Source organism: Rousettus aegyptiacus, unplaced genomic scaffold, assembly GCF_014176215.1.
Source record: "Rousettus aegyptiacus isolate mRouAeg1 unplaced genomic scaffold, mRouAeg1.p scaffold_m13_p_4, whole genome shotgun sequence".
NCBI lineage: Eukaryota > Metazoa > Chordata > Mammalia > Chiroptera > Pteropodidae > Rousettus > Rousettus aegyptiacus.
The window spans coordinates 30,310,042-30,334,251 of NW_023416307.1; the positions used below are offsets into that span (position 1 = coordinate 30,310,042).

The 24,210-nt window shown below is 38.3% G+C and overlaps 1 protein-coding gene across 1 annotated transcript; it reads left to right on the forward strand.

Annotated features, from left to right (window-relative positions):
• The first annotated feature begins 435 nt into the window (after positions 1–435).
• On the forward strand, positions 436–16,321 carry SAMD7 (sterile alpha motif domain containing 7). Its single transcript, XM_016148115.2, has 7 exons — positions 436–536; positions 1,809–1,933; positions 5,275–5,353; positions 6,546–7,174; positions 8,267–8,388; positions 12,905–13,015; positions 16,154–16,321. Exons 1-7 carry the CDS (start codon positions 436–438, stop codon positions 16,319–16,321), a joined length of 1,335 nt encoding a protein of 444 aa, XP_016003601.2.
• Positions 16,322–24,210: the final 7,889 nt, after the last annotated feature.

The following is a 24,210-nucleotide window of genomic DNA, read 5'->3' on the forward strand; positions in this document are numbered from 1 at the left end:
CAACTAAGGAGTGTTTTTCCAACAATTAAAAATATATGGGAGAATATCTGCGTTTGTACTTCTGGAAACATACAAATCAAAATAAGTTGTAAGAAAGGAAGTTGGTATTTCTGGAATCTTGCAGGGCTGGTTTAATTTTATTATTGCTTATAGTGTGGTATGGTATTACCTGTGGACTCTGCAACAAATTACAGGAGCACATGGATAAAAATGAGCTCTATAATTGTATTTGGGTGCTTACGATTGAGGTTTTTTATTTGTTTGTTTGTTTTTGGCATTGAAAGCTTGGTATAGCTAGTCTTTCCAAATTTTGGGAAAATATCATAGGTGTTCATTGTGTTTAAAAATAATTCAAATAGTTCTCAAAAAGTAGTTATTTGTTAACATAGCTCTATCTGGTTCTTTTTAGAACTCCATCAGTGGCGAGAGGTATTGATGATAAACCCAACGATGGCCATGAACCCTTTACTGACAGCATCAGGGCAGCGAAGGATCCCACTGGTTCCTTCACCATTTGATCCTCCTACTGTGGATAGGTATTTTCCTCCAACATAATATTCTGGTGAAAGGAGAACATGGATAGTCATTAGGTTTTCAAATGATGTTAACCTCAGTGTTATTTTATTGTCTACTGTTATTTCAATGAACTGTGTATGGTGCAGTCATTCAAGTCAAGATACTCTATTGGCCATACCTTCGACACACTTCCCATTACTTCTCCTTTGAGATCTGCTTTACATACTCAGGAAATAGCGAATGAGCACTTACTATGTGACAGGTATTGTACAGGTACAGACATTAGTTCAGTCTGTGAGGGCTGCCATGACAAAATGCCACAGACTAGGTGGCTTAAACAACAGAAGTTTATTTCTCACAGTTCTGGAGGCTGAAAGTCCTAGATCAAGGTGTGAGCAGGGTTGGTTTGGAGTGAGACCTCTCTCCTTGGCTTGAAGACAGCTGCCTTCATGCTATGTCCTCACATGGCCTTTTCCGTTGTGCATGTGCACTCCTAGTATCTCTTCCTCTTCTTATAAGGACACCAGTCTTGTTGGATTGGGGCTTCACCCTTATGACCTCATTTAACCTTAATTATCCTTAAAGGCCTTATCTCTAAATCCAGTTACATCATAGGTTAAAGCTTCAACATGTGGATTTGGGGGACACAATTCAGTTCATGACAATTGGGCACCCTGGATTTCCTTGTAATAGAACAATTCTTTCTTTTCAATAAAAGTAATATTTTCAGTATGTAGGTTGCACACTATGGCAATTTCCAATCGTACCCTCTTTAGAATATTTTGACATTCTGAGGAAAAAGTAAAATCCATTATTTATTCCTGTTCACGGAGTGTAAACAATAAACTTGGACTTCTAGAGATCACTGAAGTTTGGCAAAATAAATCAATTACCCACCAGGTAGCCAAGCATTGATCCCAGATGGCAAAACCCAAGCCAAATATCTCTATTAAATAAGAAAATAATGTTGTGGTCAGAACAGTATGTTGGCCATGGAAAACGAGAAAGCAGTAACAGACTTGATTAGATCTTTTTTTCCAGACATCACCAAAACTTTCCTGCTTTCTCTGTTGTGTTGTCAGCTGGGTCAATTCTTCCTTAGTAGAGTCCTTCCTCCTAATTTTTCTTAGCATATTTCTACTTAAACCAATAGACATTGCAGGACTTCTATACTTGATTTTAGGAAGAGATAATAGAATCCTATATGGCAATAAAGAAAACTCACTGCTTTGCAATGGAAATTTTGTACAATCCCATCCTCATTTTATCTATGTTATATCTTTTTCCCCTAGAGATTTATTGCCTTCTACTGTAGTTCCAAATGACCCAAGACAGTTTTGTGTTCCTTCCCAATTTGGATCCTCTGTTCTACCAAACGCAAATATGCCGAACATGTTGTCAAATCACGTGTACTCAGGTATGAGCGGTAGATAGCTCTCGTCTGTGGAGCTACTGTGAACTAAACAACTGCAAAAAGCTTGCCATCAAATTTATTGCTGAATTTTGGAGGTAGAACTGCATAGTATTAATGCTTATAATTTCTGCAGTTGCTATATAGATTTAAATCATGGTTCCACCACTGTGACCAAGTGTAAATTAACTTTTCCAACCACCAATTTACTGATGAATAACATGAAAATCTGTCTTATCTTATGTATAAGGAACTGATGAGGTCATGAGGAGATGAAATCTGAGTGTTAGAGGGGCTTGGGGAAGTTTATATGTGACTTGACATGTCATAATGAGGACTCATCTTTTTTTTCTGAGTAAGAAGGGGAAGCTTTTGAGGAGTTTGAACAGAGAAGTGACATGGTCTGACTTACATTTTACCAAGATCACTCTGGCTGCTGTGTTGGGAACTATCTTAATAGGACCAAAGTTCTGGGGGTAAACTGATGGGAGTTAATGGACAACTGGAATAGTCAAATGATTATGATGGATTGGCCCTGGGTGGTGACAGTAGAAATAATAAGAAGTGGTTGGATTTTGAAGGTAAAAACAATAGGATTTCCTCACAGTTTAGATCTAAGCTGTGAGGAAAGTAGAGTGTTAAAGATGACATCAAAAATTTTGGTCTGAATAATCAGAAAGGTGGAGTTACTATTTACTGAGTTGAGGAATATTGAGAGCAACACAGTTCTCGGGGCAGGAGAGATATCGTAGGCTCAGTTTTGCTCATATTACAATTGAGATACCTAATAGACGATCAATGAGAGATGTCAGGAAGGCAGCTAAAGTCCAGAGATGACTTCTGGAGACAGTCTGGAGACATAATTTTGGAAGTTATCAACATATATGAGACTTATGAGATTATCTATAGAGTGAGTGTGGATAGAAGTTAAAAGAATGATTCCTGGGACATATCAACAGCGTCAAGAAGATGAGGAGGAAAAAGCAAGGGAGAAATAAAAGGAGCAACCAGTGCAGTGGGAAGAAACCCAGGGGAGCAGGGAGGCCTAGAAGGCTAGAGAAGAAAGGGTTTTAAGGAGAGACTGAGCAACTGTGTCAAGCATGCCACTCATAGATTAAGTAGGTGAAGACTGAGAATACACGATTAGATTTAGCTGTGTGGAGATCATTAGTGATTTTGATAAGAGACATTTCAGTAGAGTGGAAACAGTGAAAACATGACTGGTGAGGGCTCCAGAGAGACTAGCAGGTAAGAATTTCCTCACAATACCGAAGATCGAACTGATGCGTCTTATCTTCCAAAACTATATTTATGAGTTTCTGTTTGTTTCTGCTTTCCAATTCCAACAACTCTCAATAGATAGGAACTATGTGAGTGAAAAGCCTGACCCAAAAAGAAATCGGATTGATTCCAGGGCCAGTGAAGATACAAGCCTGCCTGGATTTGAGCTATCACAATGTATGGACCCACTGCAATGAGATTAGGCATCCGAGCAAGGGCCAAATATGAAATTAGACACCCCCACTGGAGTGGCCCAGGGATCAAATAAGACAGGTGCCACAGCTGATCCTGGATGGAAGCCCCATCTGGCAGCAAGATCCCAATAAATCTATATGTGGTGACAGGCAACAGATAAAAACATAAGAGACTCAGAGTGTCCTTCTTAATAGTGAAGAACCCAGAAGCTGCCATATTTGGATACAAACAGGCAGATTGATCACCTGTCCTGGGGATATAGGTCAGCCTCCCTCCTCAAGGCTGAGGTACAGAAGAGTAAGCAAAGGCAAGGTAGGACTCATTCCTATAGAAACCAAGTTTCTAAGTAAGTTAGTACAGTAGAAACTAAGAGAAGGGTGCATTTCACAAATTGGGATGTTAAGTAAGGAGCGACTATTACAGCTGGACTAACACTAAGTTTGAGGTCACCTATTTAAGAAAGAGAGAGAAACTTGAAATAGTTTTGATGAGTCCAGATTTCAGAGGGTCCTAAGATCCAAATGGTTAGAATTGTGCTGTGTACACTGGACTGCTCATATGGACTTTCTCTACATCTTTGGGCAGTATGCCATGAGGTGGCAATTTCATTCCTGGTGGCTATCTAAGGAGAATATCTTGAAGCCACTGAACTGTAAAAATATAGAGCTTTGGAGTAAGAGAATTTTTAGACATCATCTCATCTAACCTCTGAATTTTATAAATGACAAAGAATCTCATTTAAAAAAGATACCTTATGGTTTATTTCAAGATAGGTTGCTTTTAATAATTTAATGAGCTCTACTAGGCTTAGTACAGAGTAAGTATAAGAAACAGTTCTAGACTTCATAATACTTACACTCTTGTTGGGGAACAGATATAAACTTGTAAAATTATCATTGAACAAAACTACATATGATAAGTACAATTTGTGCATCTCTTATGGTTAGAGTGTGCTCTGTGGACTTGTGGTGGTCTGGGAAATATTTGTACAAATAAATGCATAAATAGAGAATCAGGGCTTAGAAAAATTTATGGTAATTTGACAAGGTTATTTTATGTCTGTCAATCCAATATCTTAAAATTATGCTTGTATATGTCCTTGTTTTCATTTCAATTTTCTAAAAAAATAATTTATTATTTTTTAAGAGTATTGGTTCATGATGAGTTAGAAATTTTGAAAGAAAAAAATGCTCCTTCACCATAGATGGTTTGAAAAGCACCAGTATAGACCCTAAGTGAATTGGGAGTGTAGAGAAATAAAAAATCAATATAGTACGAGGTTACCAAGGCAAGAATAGAGACTCAAATTCTGACGATGCAGCCATTATTTCAAAATGTTTTAAAAGGTCGACATTAACAAAGAATATAATTGCTTCACACTCCATTGGAAATGTTTTAGAAGAAGCATTTACCTCAGACACACCAAAATGTCCCCACAGAGGACTTTATATTTTATCCACTTAAATCAAGCATTTATTTCCAGGGATTTTAGTGCATCAGGAAGCATTTAGTTATATTTTTTTCTTGAAGGTCAACAAATTCTTTGTAACAACAACAAAAGCTACGAACTTTTACTTCAAAAGAAAGAGATCAAGAGATCCACAGTTCACTCTATTTTTTTCCTTTTGAAATATGACAGGAAATCTCACCAATCATGAAACCCATACTTAAGGAAAAAATTATTCAGCGTTATCAGGCCATCACCAAAGTCACTTGAGTTGCTAAACAGCAATGATCTGATGTTGTTTCCAACATTATGCTCAAACGGTGGTTTTTAAAAGATACTCTTTTAAATCATTATATTTTATTATTATTTTCAAGTAGATGTTGTTAATTTGTTTGTGGATGGAATGGCAGTTTTCTTTTTTAAGGTTGGGGCATTTTACCACCTGAATCCATAAAGGCAATGACCAGAAGGAATGAAATCATTCAAAGGCAGCATACTGCCAGGTAACACAACAGTATTTTTAAAATTTATTTCTTATTCATTCACTTGTTTGTTTATTCATTTGTTTTAGAAAGATAGGTAAATAGATATAGATATATATATATTTTATATATATGTTCATTCATTTATTATATTTGTATATGTTGTTATATTCATGTGTGTGTATATATATACACACATATATATTCAGGGTGTATATATATATATATGTATATACACATATATGTGTGTGTGTATATATATATGCACGTACTCTGATTAATTACAAATTTCAGGGATATTACAAAAGAAACATATAGAAACATGTGTACAGGTTGATTAAGGATAAAAGCAAGATTAGAAATTACATAGCTAAGCTAAATTTATAGGCCATAATAGTTTGTCAATGCCTGGCAACTAAATGCCTCACTGTAATTCCTCCAAAATTCATATTGGCATTTCTGTCTTAAATGACTTCAGTTTTGACCAAAATAGGAGCCAAGCTTGCCAATCCCACTTCGGACAATGCCATCAGAGCCCAGACAACCCCATGTCAATGCAACAGTATCCTTCAGTTGTAGCAACCAGGAGAAAGGAAAGCCAGCATTAATGGCAGGGTGGGGAGAGAGAAGGAATCAGAGTCAATTCTCTTATTACTGAACCCTAAAGGGTCCAGGTGATGACCAATAAGAAAAGTAAAGTAAAGTAAGCAAAAACAAGCCCTCCCTCTTCTTCCTACCCTACCCCTGCCACTTAATTTAGTTTGTAACGGTCGAGATTTGCATTGACTTATTGTGGCTCTGGAGTCCCACTAAAATTGTACTGCAGGGTTTAAAAACCTCTTCCTAGAATTTTAATCTCTTTGATGATTAATCTCTGGCAAGAAACTCCCCTGTGCTGCATTGTTAATTTGTAATAAAAATGTATAGAAACTTAACAGGCAAACTTGTTAAATTTGCCAGAGGTAAGGCTCTAAAGACTGGCCTCGACTTCCCCTGGGAGAGTCAACCATGCCCTTCGTCCTCAGATTTTATCCCGAACTCTCCTTCCTGGTGGTTTATTGGGAATTTGTGTTTCCCCCCAAAAAAACTTCAGGTAAGTAGTGTGAAGACTCATAGGAAACACAGGTGCTATCTTAGGGAAGGCAGAATGCCATTAAAATTATATTTCTAAGGTTTTCTTGGATTGTATAAAATGTATTGTTTTGTTTTTTAGGATGGAAATGGAAATGCATGCCATTTATCAGCAAAGGAGACTAGAAAAAATGAATCCCAAGGGGCTAGCAGGCCTTGGGTTACCGTTCCTCTACAGCCCCAATGTCCCTGCTGGCCCAGCCACCTGCCACAGCCGGAGCATGCTCCCTGCCAGTGACATGCATTTGCACAGACGCTCCCTGAGAACCATTCAGGGAAACCCCATGCTAACGGCAACTAGTCCGCACTTTCTAGAGAGTTGGGGTCAGAAATGTCGTCGTCTCAGGAGAGGTGCAGGGAATCAGAAAGTTCTAGATAGTGATATTGAGAGTTCCAAAAGTCAAACGGAAGAACAAACCCTAGGTCAGACTCATGCGATTCCCTACGAAGAGGATGAGTATGCAAAAGACGCTGAAACCGAAGCTCTCAACAACCAGCCGTCAAGCGAAACCAATGAAAAGCCAACTACGGCTCTTGCAAACATCTGTGGAGAGCTGGAGCTCACGCATAGAAAGCCCTGGGCAGCTCTTGGTTCTTCTCTGGAAGCAAAGGCCTGGGACAGTGGGAAAGAGAAGACTTCAGAGCAGGTTTTTGCAGCCTGTGGTGAAAAGAATGGGGTTTACCCTCCAGTTCCTCAACCATCTCTGCCGGGTGAGTATGCAGGAGCCAGGGGCCAATGGCAGATTCTTGTGAACCACAGGTCCCAAAGTCCTTCGGTAGTTACATAGTGATCTATAACCATCATGCTTCTTTTTTCCTTCCTTTTTCAAATCCTATTTAGAATGACCTCTTCTCGAAGTTATTTTATTAGTTAGTTCCAAGAAGCCGTATCAGTGAAACTCATTGCTATTTGTATATTGTCATATAGAGCATCTTCAGTAAAGGCTAGGAAAGCAAGTATGAGGAAGGCTGGGGAAACCTACCAGAATTTTTCATTAAAATTTCAATTTAATTTGCTGTTAATTTCTTCAACACTTTGAAATAAAGGGGCTTCTTGCTTTAAAGTATTAATTTTATCTCCTCTGTATTTAAGTGTAGGAAAAAAAACAATTAAACAGAAGCATTAACTTTCAGTGCCCACTACTGTTCATATAACCTAACCTAAACATATGAAGGCACTGCTCAAAAAAAAAAAAAAAAAAAAAAAAGCAAACCAAAACAATAACAACAGTAACAAAAAATACGGAATAGTTTTCTAGAAGTTCTTTAGATAAATATATTTTAAAACAGAGATTCAGACTGGGGACATGATGTAATCTAGCCACCAGACCAACTACTTCTGTTACAAAGTATTAATTTGCCATTTTGATGAAAATGCAGCTAAATTTTTGCATTGCCCAGAGAGCATGATAAATCACATAACATGTGTTATGATAAACCCTATGACATCATAGTGGTGTTAAGCTGGAGAGTGAAATCCACAGGGCATTTCCATTGGAATCTGAGAGAAGTTGGAGCAGTCAGGAACTTCTTTGTTTATTTAAGATAATGCTGTCATTAAAGATCCTTTACAGGAAGAAAAGAAAGGAGGCAGCTAAGTTTCTTAGAAAACATCTTTCAGTAACTCTTGATATTCTTTAGGGAATTTATGTCTAGATCTATGTAAAGGAATCATTCTGTGGTAATAGAATATGAGGAAATTAATGCAAATACACTTAAAACTGTGCTCTTAGTGTCCCTCTTTTTTTTTTTTTTTTTTTGGAAATTTTACGTCACAAAATAATTTCTTCCCCCATTTTAAAGGAACACACACACTGGTTACAACTGGGGAAAATCTGTCCTTGGATGAAGATATTCAGAAATGGACTGTGAGTGATGTGCACAATTTCATCAGTGGCCTTCCGGGTTGTTCAGACTATGCTCAGGTGACCTAATATTTAATTATTTTCATAAAAGTAAGACACTTAGAAATATATTTTTTTTCCATAACGAGTTCTGTCAAACTTGCACTTTGCCCCAGAGAGTATTCCTAGTAATCTCCCCTTTTTATGCCCTGTCTACCTTGGGAAAGGAGCCTCTATGTGATGGAGCTTGGGTCATGTGCCCGCAACCCACCTGGAAAAGCCAGTGTCTGGCTTTAGTTTATGTTTCAACAAGACTCTAGAGAGGTGGGATGTCTCCCCAGGTTGGGAGATTTAGAAGCCACAGATCCAAAAACAATGATAAATGTTTACTACATTCGCTACTCATCTATATAACAAACATTTTAGGGGGCATATACTTCTGTACCAGAAGTTTTGGCTATTCGTAACAGGTAATGAAAATATATACTTTGTTCTAAAAAAGACAAGAAGGCAATAGAGCTGAAAAGCTGGAAATTATATATTTTTTAATTCTATATTTACACTGAAGCAATATACAAAAACGCATACACACATATAATTCAATCTGGTAGGTAAACACTACTTATTAAAAAAATTACAGTGATGTTAGGACAGTTGGAATGAAGACTAGTTTCATTCATATAGGAAAATTGGTGACAAAAATCATGGGTTGACAAGTTTTTGAAGTTTATGTCACTGCTTCGCTTTCATGCATATAGTTTACTTTTTCAAGTGATTTAATAATGCAATTCCAAGCAACAATGTGCCTACTAAATTGAATATTATTGTCTTTGATTTATATATTAAAGAAAAAGCAAGAAAAAGACATTCTGACTTAACATCATAATTAACTGATCTTAGTTTTGCGATATTTTCCTTTATGTAATGCTGTTAATTCTTTTTCTTTTTTTGTTCTGTTAATGAGACTTATGGAAAGATTATGTAGAGTAGTAATTAAGAGTATGGCTTATGAAACCAGAAAATAAAGGTTGAGATTCTGACTTTTCCATTTTCTGGACATGTGACCTAAGACGAGTTGCCTCTTTTCTCTGTGCCTCAGTTTTTTCATCTGTAAAATGGGGATAGTATAATAAATTTTCGAAAAATTATTGTAAGCAGTAAAGAGTGCCTGGCACTTTGTAAGTACTCAGTAAATTAATTTCATCACTGCATCAGGCTTCTAGAGAGAGCAGAACCTCAAGTTACTTTTGAGGCAAGCTATATTCTTCGTCACCTATTTCATGTTTCTGCATACCTGATAAAATTTTTTGTCCTACTGTCTGCTATTTAATGAGTATAACCTTATTATTTTATTATTAGTCGTGAAGCACTTTTTAACTTTATCTATGTCACTTATCAAGTGCTATATCAACCACTGTACAATGAAGTTACCCAATTCTGATAAGAGCTAGAAAGAAGCAACCAACCTTGTGCATAACGGACATGTGATTGATGACTTCTGCTGGATTGAATCTGTTTGAACTTTCATTATTCTTAATCAGTTAGCAATGCAGTCATAAAATTGCAGTTTATAATAACCACTCTTGTAATATATAATGTTATATGCATTTTATGCTTTATCATCTCAAATGTCCTCTCACGGGTATGTAAAAAATACAAAAACACGAATACCCATACTTTGCTGACTCATTATCTCTCACCGACAGGATGTCAGTATTCCCTTCTCCACCCCAAGAAGCAGAAATAATTATTTCTAGGTGTTTTGCAAATGTGTTTAGGATCAAGTCCTTCTCTTGTTTCCTTGTTAAAGTGACTACTGGTGAGATCAACTACAAGAACACGGCTGCTCTGCTGGGCACAACGCTGCCATGCTCAGTGACAGCGTTCTGTATGGAAACGGGAGAATCCCCTGGCTCCCGCTGGGTGCAACAAGCTCTGAAGCATCTCTGCTTGTGCACGACCCTCACAAAGAACCATGGTCTTAAATGTCCCTTCGGATTTTACTCACAGACTCTGGACAGTCAGGTTACACCCACTGTACCCAACCCTCTTCTTCCTCATGTCCGCCTTAGGTGCCTAATCATCTACCTCCCACCACCTGCCTTCTGTAGGTAGAAAAAGAAATTCAGAAAAAAATAACTACAACTAAAACCCAAAATTCCTCTACGAATGAATTCTTTTAAACAGATGTGGCTCGACTGTTTAGAGACATCCAGGAGGCCTTGCAACACATTTTGTTTGTTCTAAGTAAATGCCTAGTTCAAAGAACTGAGCAGATAAAACATTCTCTCTGAAAATAACCAAAATTACTAAAAATATATGCACATATATACGGTGCTATTGGCCTAAACCGCTCTCGTGAGAATGAGGGGCTGGAACATCTTCTGAGAGACGGTGGCATGTGCTGCGTCCTTGCCCCAGGCCCAGGGTTCATCTATCACGGCTCAGGGTTCAGCTCTCACGTTTCAGATCCTGGCTGACCACCAACCTCTGTCTGAAAATTTATCTCTATGGTTTCTCTTTCTTTGGTGCTCACTCATGGTTCCTTCACTGCTCACTGGAATTGCTACTAAGGAAAGAGGAATAAAGCAAAATGTCCACCATTAATATACTTAACTATTTTCATCAGCACCCCTTTTTCTGAATGGCAGTGTATTTAAGCAGCGAAAATTATGAACAGGAATCATAAACTGTGTGTTATTTTATAAGTTCTCTAAATGGCAAGCTGTGCTTCTTGGGAAACTCACTTAGCCTTTTCTATGCTGTTCTCTCATTTATAAAAAATCATAATAATGATACGTAGTCTTCGTTAGGCATGGACTATATGTGAGGCACTATTCTGGACACATAATTTATAGATTATCTTTTAAATTTAGTCTATACCATAATTCTGCAAGGAAGATATTAACCCTATTTTGCAGCTGAATAAAACTGAGGTGGCTAAAACAGTAAGTACTTAAAAAATGTGTATATAACTACAAATTTAGCTCTTTCCATTATAATTACTGTACATAGAGGTTTTTGGGCTGTATGGTTTCTAGTCAAGGGTACCTGGGCCCCTAGGGGTTCTTAAAAGTGGTTAAGAGATCTGTAAGTTATTCTATTTCAAAATTCCACAAGAGAAGGCTATAAGACTAACCCAAGCTGTCAACTTTTTTGCTTTGGCCCAAATTAACTTAATTTGCATTAGCCATTCTATGATTTGCTTAATTAAAATGAGAAAGGAAATAATAACTTAAAAATTATATTTTGTGAACAAGTAAAATATATTAGAACACAAAGTTCCTGGTACAGAAGCTTCCCAAGAAGATTTTCGCTCTCAGTGGGTCCTGAGGCACACCTGTAAGGAACACCTTGTGGAAACGAGACACACATGGTTCTGCTCAGGAAGCTTACAGTCCAGAAGAAGGATGCTAGTAAGGGATTCTACATCAGTGAGAATGTGCTATGAGAAGGCAGGTACGAGGCCTGGTGGGAACATACAGGAAGGCCTCATGGCTTCCCAAAGGAAGAGGCATGGAAAGTGAGACATGATGGTGAGTTTACCAGCTGAGGGAGGAAGTGAGGCGGGAGAGAGGCAAAGGAAGAATTTCCAGGCAGAGATCAGGAGCCAGAGAGAATTTAGTATAGTTGGGATTTTGAGAATAGCTCCTAGTGGCACAGAGAGGGCCAGGGGCAAAGTGGGAGAGGTGAGAATGGCAAGACAGGAGACCGGAGTGGGAGTAGGAGCCAGGTCACAAGGAACCTCGAAGACCCAGTGAAGGATTATAATTTTATCCTGGAGGCGGTTGAGGTTTTACATATTACATATGGTTAAAAGTCAAATAAAAACATTTACAAAAATTAAAATAAAATGTGAGGAGTGCGAAGAATGCTTGAAATAGGAAGAAGAGAAAGCTGGTCGGCAAACACAGGATTGCCAGGCAGGTTGAAGCTGGAGATCATGAAATGATGGTGCTACCAATCCACTCAGTTTTTCCTGTCCATCTCTGTATCTGCCTGGAATCTTTGTCCACCAGCAGCTTCCCCCGTTTCAGGAAGAAAGGAAGGAAAGGTCACATCCACTACACAGTCAGACAGGCCCTGCTGGAACGGGCCAGCATGACAGCCCCCATCTGCGTCTTCCTCTCCTCCCTCTGCCATCAGGCTAAGGCAGTGGACGGGAGGCAGTGCACCTGTAAATGTGAGGGACGACATTTGTCTGTGACAGTTCTTACCCAGATCCCTTTACTGAGGCTATTTGTTCATTCACTGATTTGTCCAGCAACGTTTATTGCACATCTTCTACTATGTGCCAGCCACCGCATTACAGGTACGTTAGTAAACGAGACCTAGGTGCGCACTCAAATATTAGCTATTCCGGGCTGGAACTGAGTTCTTTAAACAGAGGACTACAACGTACTCCAAGGGGTATTAAAGAACACGAACAATGTGCTACTGGAGCACAGAAGAGAATAACTGAAAATATGAAATTTTATAAAAGTTGTGTCACCCTCAAGCAGTCTTAATGTTTCCTCCGAAACTAACATGCTTGTATGGAAAAAAAGAATTAAAAAAAAAAATGTAGACAAAGTTAACACCGTTTGTGTTTAATAAGGTATTTAAAGATCATGCAATCGATGGAGAAACTCTGCCATTACTCACAGAGGAGCATCTTCGAAGCACTATGGGATTAAAGCTAGGGCCGGCGCTAAAGATCCAGTCACAGGTATGACGATTTTTCGTAACTGTATGTATTGATGGTATAAAACTTAAGAGAGTGTGTTACTTTTATCCTGTTGTAATAGTCATAATACCTAGCTAGCCTCTATATTAAGCTTTCCGCTCTGTGGCTAGGAAAGTGATAAAAATGAGGGAACCTGAAAACATTAGACGGAGTAGTAGCACATATTCCTTGGTACAGTGGAAAGGCACAAGGCAGTGGTGTGCTGGTAAATGTTTCTCTTTAAGAACAAAATGAACCCAGATTTGTAGCACTTGTCAATTTCTGTAGTGTCAACACTCCCACCATGGCTGACAAACTCTTGATGTAATGTCGCTGGATACAGAAATGGGAAGAGATGCACAGCAGCACCCCACGTTAGAGCATTTTCACCATATGGATAGAATAGATACAAATAGCAGAGATAATAATAAATGATCATAGCAAAGTAATTAAGTAACGACAATTAAGAAAGGATGAGTTTTGAAAATTTATTACTTTAGTTTTCAATATAATATATTTAATTGTAAGTTTATATGATTTAATTTTTTATAATGGCATATTTAACAACTGGCTTGCAAACTCCCTAAAAAAATCAACAAATGGTTTTCAAGACTGAAACAAGCCAGCTCTAGCACACCATTTCTCACCACCTTCACTGCTTCATCCTGGTCTAAGGAGCCATCGTCTCATTGGATTCCTGCTCTGGCTTTCTAACTGTTTTCCCTGCTCTGCCTTTGCCCACCCAGAACCTATTCACAAAACAGTAAAGAGCCAAAGAAAAAATTGTACAGTGTCACTGTAAGTATGCCAAGAGATATAGTGTTCTCACTAAAGAAAAATAAGTCATGGGGGTATGTTAGAGAAATGTGTCATCAGGCAATTTTGTCATTGTGCAAATGTCACAGAGTATACATACACAGAGATGGTATAGCCTACTCCATGCCTAGGCTAAATGGCATAGCTTATTCCTCCTAGACTACAAGCCTGTACAGCATGTTATTGTTCAAAACAACATGAGATTAAATCAAGAACCTTGGGGCCATTCCCGCTGCTGGAGATGCTCTTCACTCCCACCCCACCCCCGATATCCTCATGCTTTGCGCCCTCATCTCCCTCCTCTTTGCTCCTCTCAACCTTCTCAATGAGGCTTGCTCTGATCGCCCTACTTAAAATTGCACCTGGCCCAGCCCTTGTGCATACTACTACAATCCCTTTTTCTGCTTTTTTTTTTTCTCATAGCTCCTATCACTTTCAGTCATGCAGCATAATTTATTTATTTGTTATATTCAGTTTATTATTGATTTCCTTCTGCCTCCAATAGAACGTAAGTTCCATGAGAGCAGAGTTTATCTATTTTGTTGACTGATGTATCCTTAGAACATGCAAGGGCCATAAAAGGTCAAAAATTTATTGAGGAAAGTTACTGAGTTTCCTAACATAAAACCAAGAAGCATCAATTAATTCTTCCCAGAATTTATACAAGGCTGCACCTTTTTACTATACATGTTTATTCCAGAAGCTGAGATTTCAAAATGTCCTTCAAAAACCATTTTCATCTGCCTAAAAGTTTTAGGGTAAAGAAGTTGTTTGTATCTAATGCAAATACTTAATGTTTCCATTGGTATCCTTTTTTTCAATGTAATTTTTTGAATAATTTAGATACAGAAAAGTTGCAAAGATAGTAGAGAATTCACCTAGCTTTTCTTAATGTTAATATCTTAAATAATGTGGCACACTTGTCAAAACTAAGAAATTAACATTGGTATAATGGTACAATATGGCATTCACTTTAAAATGACTTAGTTTTCTTTAATGAGAATACTATATCTCTTGGCATAGTTACAGTGACACTGTACAATTTTTTCTTTGGATCTGATGTATTCCTCCCTCCCTCCCTTTTTTTGGACCTTACAATGTGGCCAACTCCAAATCATTCTTACTCTTTTCCTCACTTACTGTTCATGAGGCTGTAGTCATTTATTGTGCTTCCGTCTGGTATGTGTAGTGCCTCCATGAAGCCCAGCTGAGCTGTTAGATCCATGCCCCATCTGCCAGCCCAACAGGACAGGGCTCCCATAGAAGCTGATGGGGGAAGGTCCAGCTGATGCCAGATATTCGACCCAGCAAAACAGTCGTAGGATACTAGGGACTGGGAATTTTCGGGGGCCCAATAGAAGTGGCAGAATTGAGAGATTCTGAGTAACATCTGGAAGACCTAGGAGGTGAGCAGATAGGAGTTCACCAGATAAGAAAAGATATCTTTGTGGATAAGATAACAAAGCCTCAATCTCCAAAATGGGAATCAAGGGCAAGACTCTATTACAGAGAGCCCTGCTAAGAAGAAGGAAACCCCTTCTTCGGAACAGAGACTTCGAAGGTGAACCGGAGCTGAGCGTACAAGGAACAGGGGTAGGAGAAGAGAGTTATTGGAATTTGAGAACTTGGATATTTTTAGAATGGAGGAAGTTGGGTTGGAGCTGTGATAATTTAATAACATAGAAATCTCCTGGGTGCCGTTCAGGGTCAGTTGTGTAGGAACCTAATGGTTAGTATTGGGGTACTAAGTCCCAGAACAGCCCCCTTTATATCTCAACACTAAGATGACTGAAGGCCTGCTGTGTGCTGATATTGCCTCAAAAACTCTAGCCTAGAATATATAGATGTCAAATTATAATGTATAACTGAAAACAATATAATTGTATTAACTAATGTTACCCTAATAAACAAAATAAAATAAAATAAAATAAAGGTAAAAAAATAAAAAATAAACAACTCAAGCCTTAGCTAGGAGAAGGACCAGCTGGATATTGGTGAAGGTAGCGTGGGGTGTCTGATGGACCATTGGAAAAGGGAGAGGTGGAGTGAACTGAGCGAGAATAACCGTATGTAGATGAAACACAGCAGAACCAGGAATGGGAACTGGAAAGTTCTACCATCTCGATATCCAGTTTTACAACAGTGAACACTATGATTCTGAGAGAAAGAAAAAGCCCACCACGTCCTAGAAACACTTCCCCCACAACTATGTATGCCCATGCCTGAAATTACCTCAGCCTCCCTGCCATCTGTGGCTAAGTAGAATACACTGGATTATTGAAAGAATTCATAGACTTAATTTCTATAATTATTTTGTCTTCAAAGGTATCTCAGCATGTGGAAAGTATGTTCTACAAAAAAAGTTTTTCACTTCCTACTCAAACAAAACAAGCCTTTGATCAACCAGCAGATACATCCCCTCTTCTGGGTTTTAATTCCTGGGGTGATACATTGGAAAGTTCCTGTTCCCAGGATATAATAATTCCTAAATGAATTGAGCGAGATAGTATGAGAAATTAAAACCCCCAAGTAGCAAAAACAGTCTTAGTCAGTTTTCCAAAGAGTCTAGGACACTCTGAAGGGTGCATGAGGGTTTTCCAGGACCAGATGGAGGCTAAGAGGGAGAGAAAACCAGCCCTCCTGGAGCTGTCTTGGAGGAGACCTTGCCCAAGAGGCTTCCTGGAGTGACCTCAGCATAAAGTGGCTGGAGGCCTATCCTTGGAGGCAAAAGTTGAATGAAGGAGAAAATTCGTAAACACTAAAAAAAGCTACCATTGGATGTTTCCACAACAGCATCTCTGAATAAGCGAAATGAACAAATACTGAAGAAAAGACCGCTGTACATGCCAGGATGGCATATTGGAGCATCCTTATCTCTCTTCACTCATTTACCATCCCCCAACACAAAGAGACACAAAGGCCACCCAGTGGAGTGGACCGGAGGCAGAAGAGAAAACGAAGTATAAAACAGAGAAATAGAGAAGCTGGAGGCCAGAAAGTCTCCCCTTTTTCTGCTGCAGCCTTCCAGGCTGACGGAGGCCCGAGCTAAGGAAGGGAGACACTTTAACCCTAAAGTTTGTAGTCTGACTATAATTCAGCGTTTTCTTTCTGACATGAAATTATGTTATGACTAAAAATAACTGGAGGACTCTTCGTTATCTGAGAAGGACATGAAAAGTCATAACATCCACCTCAGATTTCACCCAAGGGTGCAGTAGGATTATCTCTGCAAAGCAGGTATGAATTGGCAAGGCGGAAGGGAGAAGATTAATGCAGCTTTCTGCCTGCACCCTTCAGAAAACAACTTTGTCAACTTCACATCTAACAGAAACCCCCTGAAAGGATACACAGGAAATGGACACAAGCTTGCTCAAGGAGCAGACTGCATGACGGGGGAGTGAAGGAGACTTACTCTACACTCTCTTATACATTTTTAATTTCTAACTGTGAGAGTGCGTTTTCTATTTTTAAAATTTACATTTGAAATGAAAAAACTGTAGTAAGTAGCCTCTAAGATGGCCACCAATGATCTCTGCTTCCTAGTATTCATGCTTATATAATCTCCTCCCCTTTTGGTGGACCTGATTTATTGACTCTTTTCTAATGAATAGACTGTAAGACATGATGGGATATCAATTCTATGGTTTCTGTCTGGGATATTCTCTCACTCGCTTTGGAATCCTCACTCTTGAAGAAGCCAGCTTCTAAGCAGCCATGTAGAGAGGACCACGTGATTGAACTTGGAAATGGATCTTCTGAGGGATGCCAACAGCGGAAGGTGGCTCCTCCCTGAGTCAAGCCTCGAGATGACTATAAGCTCCTACACACTGCTTGATGGCAGCCCTGAGCCAGAGGCCCCAAGCTAAGCAGGTCCTGGATTCCTGACCCACAGAAAATATGAGATAATAAAATGTGTTGTTTTCAACTACTAAGTTTTGGAGTAATTTATTTCACAGCAATAGGTCACTAAAACAAGCAAATAATTCGCATTGATAAACATATACAGCATGCTACACATATTTACTTTTTGATTTGGAAGAAAGTGGGCTTTTGCAGAGAGTGGGCTTTTGAAGTCATTTCTCCACAAACCACACAAATTTAGTTGAGCTTTGCTTTCTTTTATTTTTAATATGAAAAAAGCAGAGTTTTTTCCCAACATCAAATTATATTATACTATCAAATATAATGTGACTTGCTAGTTTACCCTCTTTGGGGGTGAAAGGGTAGAGGAGAGGGAGGAAGAAATAGAGAGAGAAAGAGAGAGAGAGAGAAAATCCCTCCAAGTTTTAAAATTTTAATAAGTTTTGTCACATTACTGTTCAACTGCTATAATTCCCAGCACATAGAAGTCTCACAGGATACCAAATGTAAGTTAACAGATGTTATGGTGGGGAATAAAAAGAAAAGCTTAATTAATATTTTTAATGGCAACGGGATCACGCGGTTCAACTCACATGACTGATGGCTTTTGAATTTCATACCCCTGCTAAATGAGTCAATTGAGTTGGTAACTGATTCACTCGAACAGATGTAACGCAATGTTGCTCTAAGGAAAATGTTCTGATGTGTCATCCTGGCATGTACTATAACCAAAAAAAACCCAAAACAAAACACTATGCTTAATTTTAGACCCATAAAAAAAGAACCGGAGAACCCATGTAAAAGAGGCTCTCCCCAGCTCTCAGCACTCTTCTTTGGGAGAAAAAGAGATAGAAATTGCTTGTCCATACTGATCGCTTTCTTTCCAGATTAATGACTCTACTATACCTTTTAACAAAAGACCCACTTCAGTAACAGAAATGATTTGGGAGGGTGAAAATTTTACTCGTGTTGTCATATAGAAGTAGTTTTTAACTTTTTCCCAAATGTAATTTTAGTTTTGAGTATATTCTGTGCCCTTTGTGAAAATTAAACAACAGCAGCAGCAACAACAACAAAACAACTCTTTTATATTTAAAAATCAATCACAATAAAATTGTGCTTGCTAAATAGGGTCTTCTGGCTTATCAAACATTGTTTAGACAGACTGAGTAAACATCTCCACAACTGTTTCTTCTATGGAAGCATTAGAAACATTAAAAAGCAATAATAGAATTCGAATGTCACAATTTTGCACCTCTAAAAAAATAAAGGATCTAGACAATGGTCATAAATAGTTGTTGACGTCACAAAAAGAAACAACTAGACATTATATGCCTCCCAATGGAAGCCTATAAAACAGTCAAAAATAGCAAAATCCAAACTGTGGGAAACTGTATTTCTTCAACAAATAAATTGCAAGAAAAACAGAGAAAGGGAAAAGGAGAACTAGTAAGATTAAAAGTTACTAAAGACTTAAATCACCCAGATGTAAAAGTTTTGGAAACAGGTAGTGATGATGATGGTTGCACAACATTGAGAATGTAACTAATGGTTAAAATCACAAATTATATATACACATATATATTTTTATTATAATATATTTTTTTAAAGATTCAAGTAATCAAATACAAATGCTTGGATGCTTATTGAATGAATACACTGTAAAAAAAGAAAAAGAAAAAAACAATTGGGGAAATTTGAACACAATTGGAAATATTCAACGCTATTAAAAAATTATTGTCTTTTTTTAGATGTGATAATAGGATTTTGAAGTTTTTTTCTTATTGTAAAAACCTTAACATTAAATCTTTCCTCTTAAATTTTTAAGTGCACAATATGATATTATTAACTATAGGCAAAAAGCTATACAGCAGATCTCTAGAACTTATTCATCTTACCTATTTTTTTTTTTTTAAATTCTACCTCTTAGAAACATGTACTGAAATATGTACAGATAAAATGATATATGTTGGATCCGGGGTCTGATTTTACCTTACCTACAACCTAATAAATTAGTCACTTACTATTTTATGGAAGCTGACAGAATACTCAAGACTCATGGGTCAGAGACGAAGGAGATTATTCTCATAACACAATGAGCAGCATGAATATCACCGTATTAGTGTTGGTTGCTCTTGTCATCAAATGCCACAGGGCAGATGGGCCTAGAGGATGTGTGCGCATGCAGTGGGTTGTTTCACAGCTGAGGAACACTGGGCTTGGAGAACCCACTTATTGTATAGCAAGCAGTAAGCAAGCCTGCTCTTTGTCCAGGGGTAGATGTGGAGGAGTGAAGAGATGTTACCTCATTTCTTAAAGTTACCAGGTGCATAATCGACAGATCTAGTTAAATCATGTTACCCGCCATCCTAGGCACCCAATTTTTAAGCTAATTCCAACCACCAAAGGGGAGAACGACACTGACTCACCCCTGAACCACTTAATCCATTCTTGACTAGACCCTCTACCTTGGCTCATAGGAAAGAAGGAAGTTTTTAAAATTATTATTATGTTCCAAATGGAGAAGGGACACTACAAACTGTGCTTTAGATTCACTCTTTCTAGTCACACTGCCAGGGAAGACGAACATCTCCAGGAGTGCACCTGGCAGATGGTCATCCTCCTTTTGCTCAGGGCCCCTCCCCGTTTCCAGCCACTTCCTCCCGTTGAAATCATCTCACAAGTCTCCTAAATTAGGACTCTAAGTTCTGACCCTGCCTTTCCCAGAGAAGTAAACTCAGCACGAAGAGTTGTACCCACTGTAAGAACCTTTCAGTTTTCAGAAGTCTCACCCATCTCTGTGGAGCGATGTTGCTCCCTGTCCCAGTGACCAGCTTGATAGTGCATGTATTTTCATCCTTTGTCCTTCCTCTTGACTCTGAATTTCTTAGGCCACCAACCCAGCCATTCTAAATTCATACTGCCTCACTTCCTAAGCACTTTCTGTAATAGTAAGACACCCATCTGTTCTAAATTGTTTGATTCTCCTCTAGTGGTCATCTCAATCTGTCTTCCCACTCACTGTCCCAAGGTCCATGGAAATTATGCAAATGACTCCTGGGAAATGGGGTGATAATCTCCCCTTTCTTTAAGTGCACAGGCCTCTTCAGACACACACATACTCAGACATACACACACACTAGCATCCACGATCTATGAGCTAGTTATCGCATAGCATTGAAACAACCTTTCTTCTGCGTCTGCAATTTACTGTGCTGCTCTCTGACTTATCTGAGTTCTTAAATTCTGTTTAAGCATTTCTACATCTTCATTGCTACTGTTGTAGAGTTATTTAATGAATTTAACTGGATACATTGTATAATATCTCTAAGGCAAAGTTTAGTTGTATGTGATACATCAGAAGACTGTTTCTCTCCTAAGGCAGGCTGCCCCGCCAGCTATCTTAAATCACAGATGAGAAATGCTGTTCAACTGCTCTCTGAACACTGTAATGTGCTCTTTGGAAACTAAATATTTCAGTGCTTTCTATATGGGGTGAGGCAGATAATTTGCAAAATTATCGACCTGTTGTTTTGCATTCGTTTGACTAATCCAACCAGTTCTGTGAAGGAAGTACGGTATTTGCCAGAGTTATGTCAATGCAGCACTGTGCTTTGCCTTGATAATGGAATTCTGCTGCAGTTTCTGCAATTTTCTTTCACCTGCAAAACAGAAATTACAATTGTTTACAAAAGCATTGGTCATCAGTACAATTTGATAAATAATAGTTAAAAACACTTTCCTGATATTTTGAAAACTTCAACAGCAGACCTCTACTATAACATTTTCTTTTTGGACACACAGTTAGGTGCCCAGACACTGAATAAATAGAAATAACTTCATTCAAAACAGTAGAAAGAGATTTTGTCCATATTAGGTTGTTTTTGTTCTTGCTGTTTTACGAATTAGGTGATGATCAGGTGATTTATTGTTTTAGGAGATTTGAGCTACTAGTGTCTTTAACACTCAGCTTTTCCTAAATTATTATCTTGGCTCTTTGTGCTTTGTATTAATACTAATGTTTTGCCACTAAAACCACTCACTTAACTGAACAAGCAAATAAAGATTCACAGTACAGGAATCAAAAAGAACCAGCCAACATCTAATTGTATAGGTTGTACGTAGGAGGGAGATCAGCAACTCCAAAGGACAAATCTACAAAAGGCAATGTTTTTATTCCCGGGAGCATATGAAAAATAGTCTTTATTCCAGGCCTGATGACCGTTCCCATGCCAGAGGCATAAAAAAAATCATTATTCACCAGCCTTTGTTTACATTCACCAACTCCTTAGGCAAATGACATCCATAGAAGAGACTCTGAGACTGCATTCCGTATGAGAGACTTTCCAAAGGGAGTGGTCTGATAGGGTTGCTGCTTATGATTACTACCACCGAAATATTTGCTAATTCATAAATCAGGGCCTTGTTTTTAAATTTAAGATAAAGAATAAGAATAAAATGCAAGAATTCTTATAAAGATTCAAATGCTTCTCATGAACATGAAAATCTTTTATTTTAAAGTAGTACTTTATTTCAATGCTCTTGTCGTAGGATAGTGTATCAATTAGGATGCTCTATGATGCAAATGACAGAAAACCCAATTCCAACTGCCATAAACTATAAAGAGAACTTGTTGGATCTGGTAATTAAGAAGTCTAGGTGTCTGGCTTCAGTCCAAGTTTATCTAGTGGTTCAAATGATCCACTAGATATGAAACCGAGGATCCAGTTTCTCCTTGTGCTGCCTTTCTTTGACTTCGTCTTTAGGTTCTATAAAAGTGGCTTCCATACAGCTCCAGGGCCTCCTCTCTCGGTAGTAAAATGCCTGTAGCTGTCCAGGCTTGATATTTTCACATCATGGGTAGAGAGAAAGAACAGATATCTCTTGTAGATTCCAAGTCCTGGGAGTCACTCAGTATTATTGATTCCTTTGGCTTCTGTGCCAGGTCCCTATGACCAAGAGGACTGGATACACTGATTGGTTTATGCCTAAAGCTTGAATTTTTATATTTTTGTAGCCCATAATTTCATTTTTTTATTTGTAATACCTCATCTCACCCTTTTGGTTTTTAGCCGCTTGAGAACAACAACTATGACTTCTAAATTCCTTGCACTATTTCGAAGCACCCACAACAATGAATGCTCAACAAATGAGATTGAGTCATGTGTTGCGATGTTCATAATAGTCATTTTTAATTATTAATTGTTTTCTAAAATCTTAAAATATGTTGCAAAAATATATTAAATTTATAGGATAATGAATGTTCTTCATGGCCCTTCCAGATTCTCTCTCCACCCATCTCTACCATGCTCAGTGTCCCAAAAGACTGAGTTCAGTAGACTGCATGAAATGGTCTTCATTCTCTCTGGATTCCACTTGGTTTTGGCCAGTGGGAAACACCAACAGGAGAAGGAGAAGAAGTAAGAGAAAAGAGGGATCAGAGTACTTATTCCTTGGGTTCTTTCTCTGTGAGACTACTTTCCTCATGAAGACCACAGCTCCTATCAGGCAGCCTTCTCCAGCAGCTACAGCTATGGTTCCCCCAAAGCTCTGGATTTGGGGAAACCAGCCCCTCCCCTTGTTGTGTCAGCCCTAGGGATGAGAAGGTTCCCTGCTATTGCTAGTTTTTATTGGTTTCCCCTAACCCCACCCACACTCGTGTAAATGGTCCTTCATTTAATTCCCTTCAGTTACCATGTTTGTGTCCTGCCAGGATCCCGACTCATTCTCACACACACACACACACACACACACACACACACACAGAAATCCAACTCAAACTGGCTTAAATCATCAATGGAATTTATCGAATCATATAACCGAAAAATATAAATGTCTTGTTTCAAGCCAGTGCAGTGGCTCAAATGGTGGCATCAAAGCTATTAGAACTATAAGGGACTTCGTTAATCAAATTGTTACTTTGATTATAATATAATTAAATCTGTATCCAGGAGGGATGAGAGAAAGTTTTCTTGCTCCATTTTGCTGTTAAGAACATTGGGGGCGGGGGAGGGGGGAAGAATGTTGCAGAATGAGGAAAGTGGTTTACCTGGGCCAGTTGCTTCTGAATCCTATCTCAGCAATCTGTAAACATTTGAGATAAGTAAATGAGAACTTTAAGAGGCCAAAAACAAAAACTAACTCCACTAAAATATGTAAAACCTAAAGAGAAAACAAGTAATTGGTTCACCATTTACAGCTTTGCACATTATTGACTTTTTTCATCTTTGATTCACAGTATCTAACACAGTCCCTACAGTGCAAGTGTTCACTAAATAGATGAATTATAGAAAGTCCAAACCAGGTATTTGCTTTCCTATGATGCTGAAAGTGGCATAGCAATTGCTGTACCTCCCTGTTCCCAACGTTTGTTAGCTCCTCCTGCCAATTTCATATAATGGAAAGACTGAGAAAGACCAAGGGCACTACCAGTAAACAATTTATAGTAACCTTGAGGCAGCAAAACATATGCCAGCTTTTTTTTTTTTTAATTAAAAGACTTTTATAGTGCATACAATGTT

Excerpts from the sequence above, each read along its gene's own strand:
- SAMD7 (XM_016148115.2), top strand. The coding sequence starts at position 436 with ATGATAAACCCAACGATGGCCATGAACCCTTTACTGACAGCATCAGGG. Across the intron at positions 5,354-6,545 it reads CAAAGGCAGCATACTGCCAG|GATGGAAATGGAAATGCATG; the intron begins GTAACACAACAG and ends TTTGTTTTTTAG. Across the intron at positions 13,016-16,153 it reads CGCTAAAGATCCAGTCACAG|GTATCTCAGCATGTGGAAAG; the intron begins GTATGACGATTT and ends TTGTCTTCAAAG.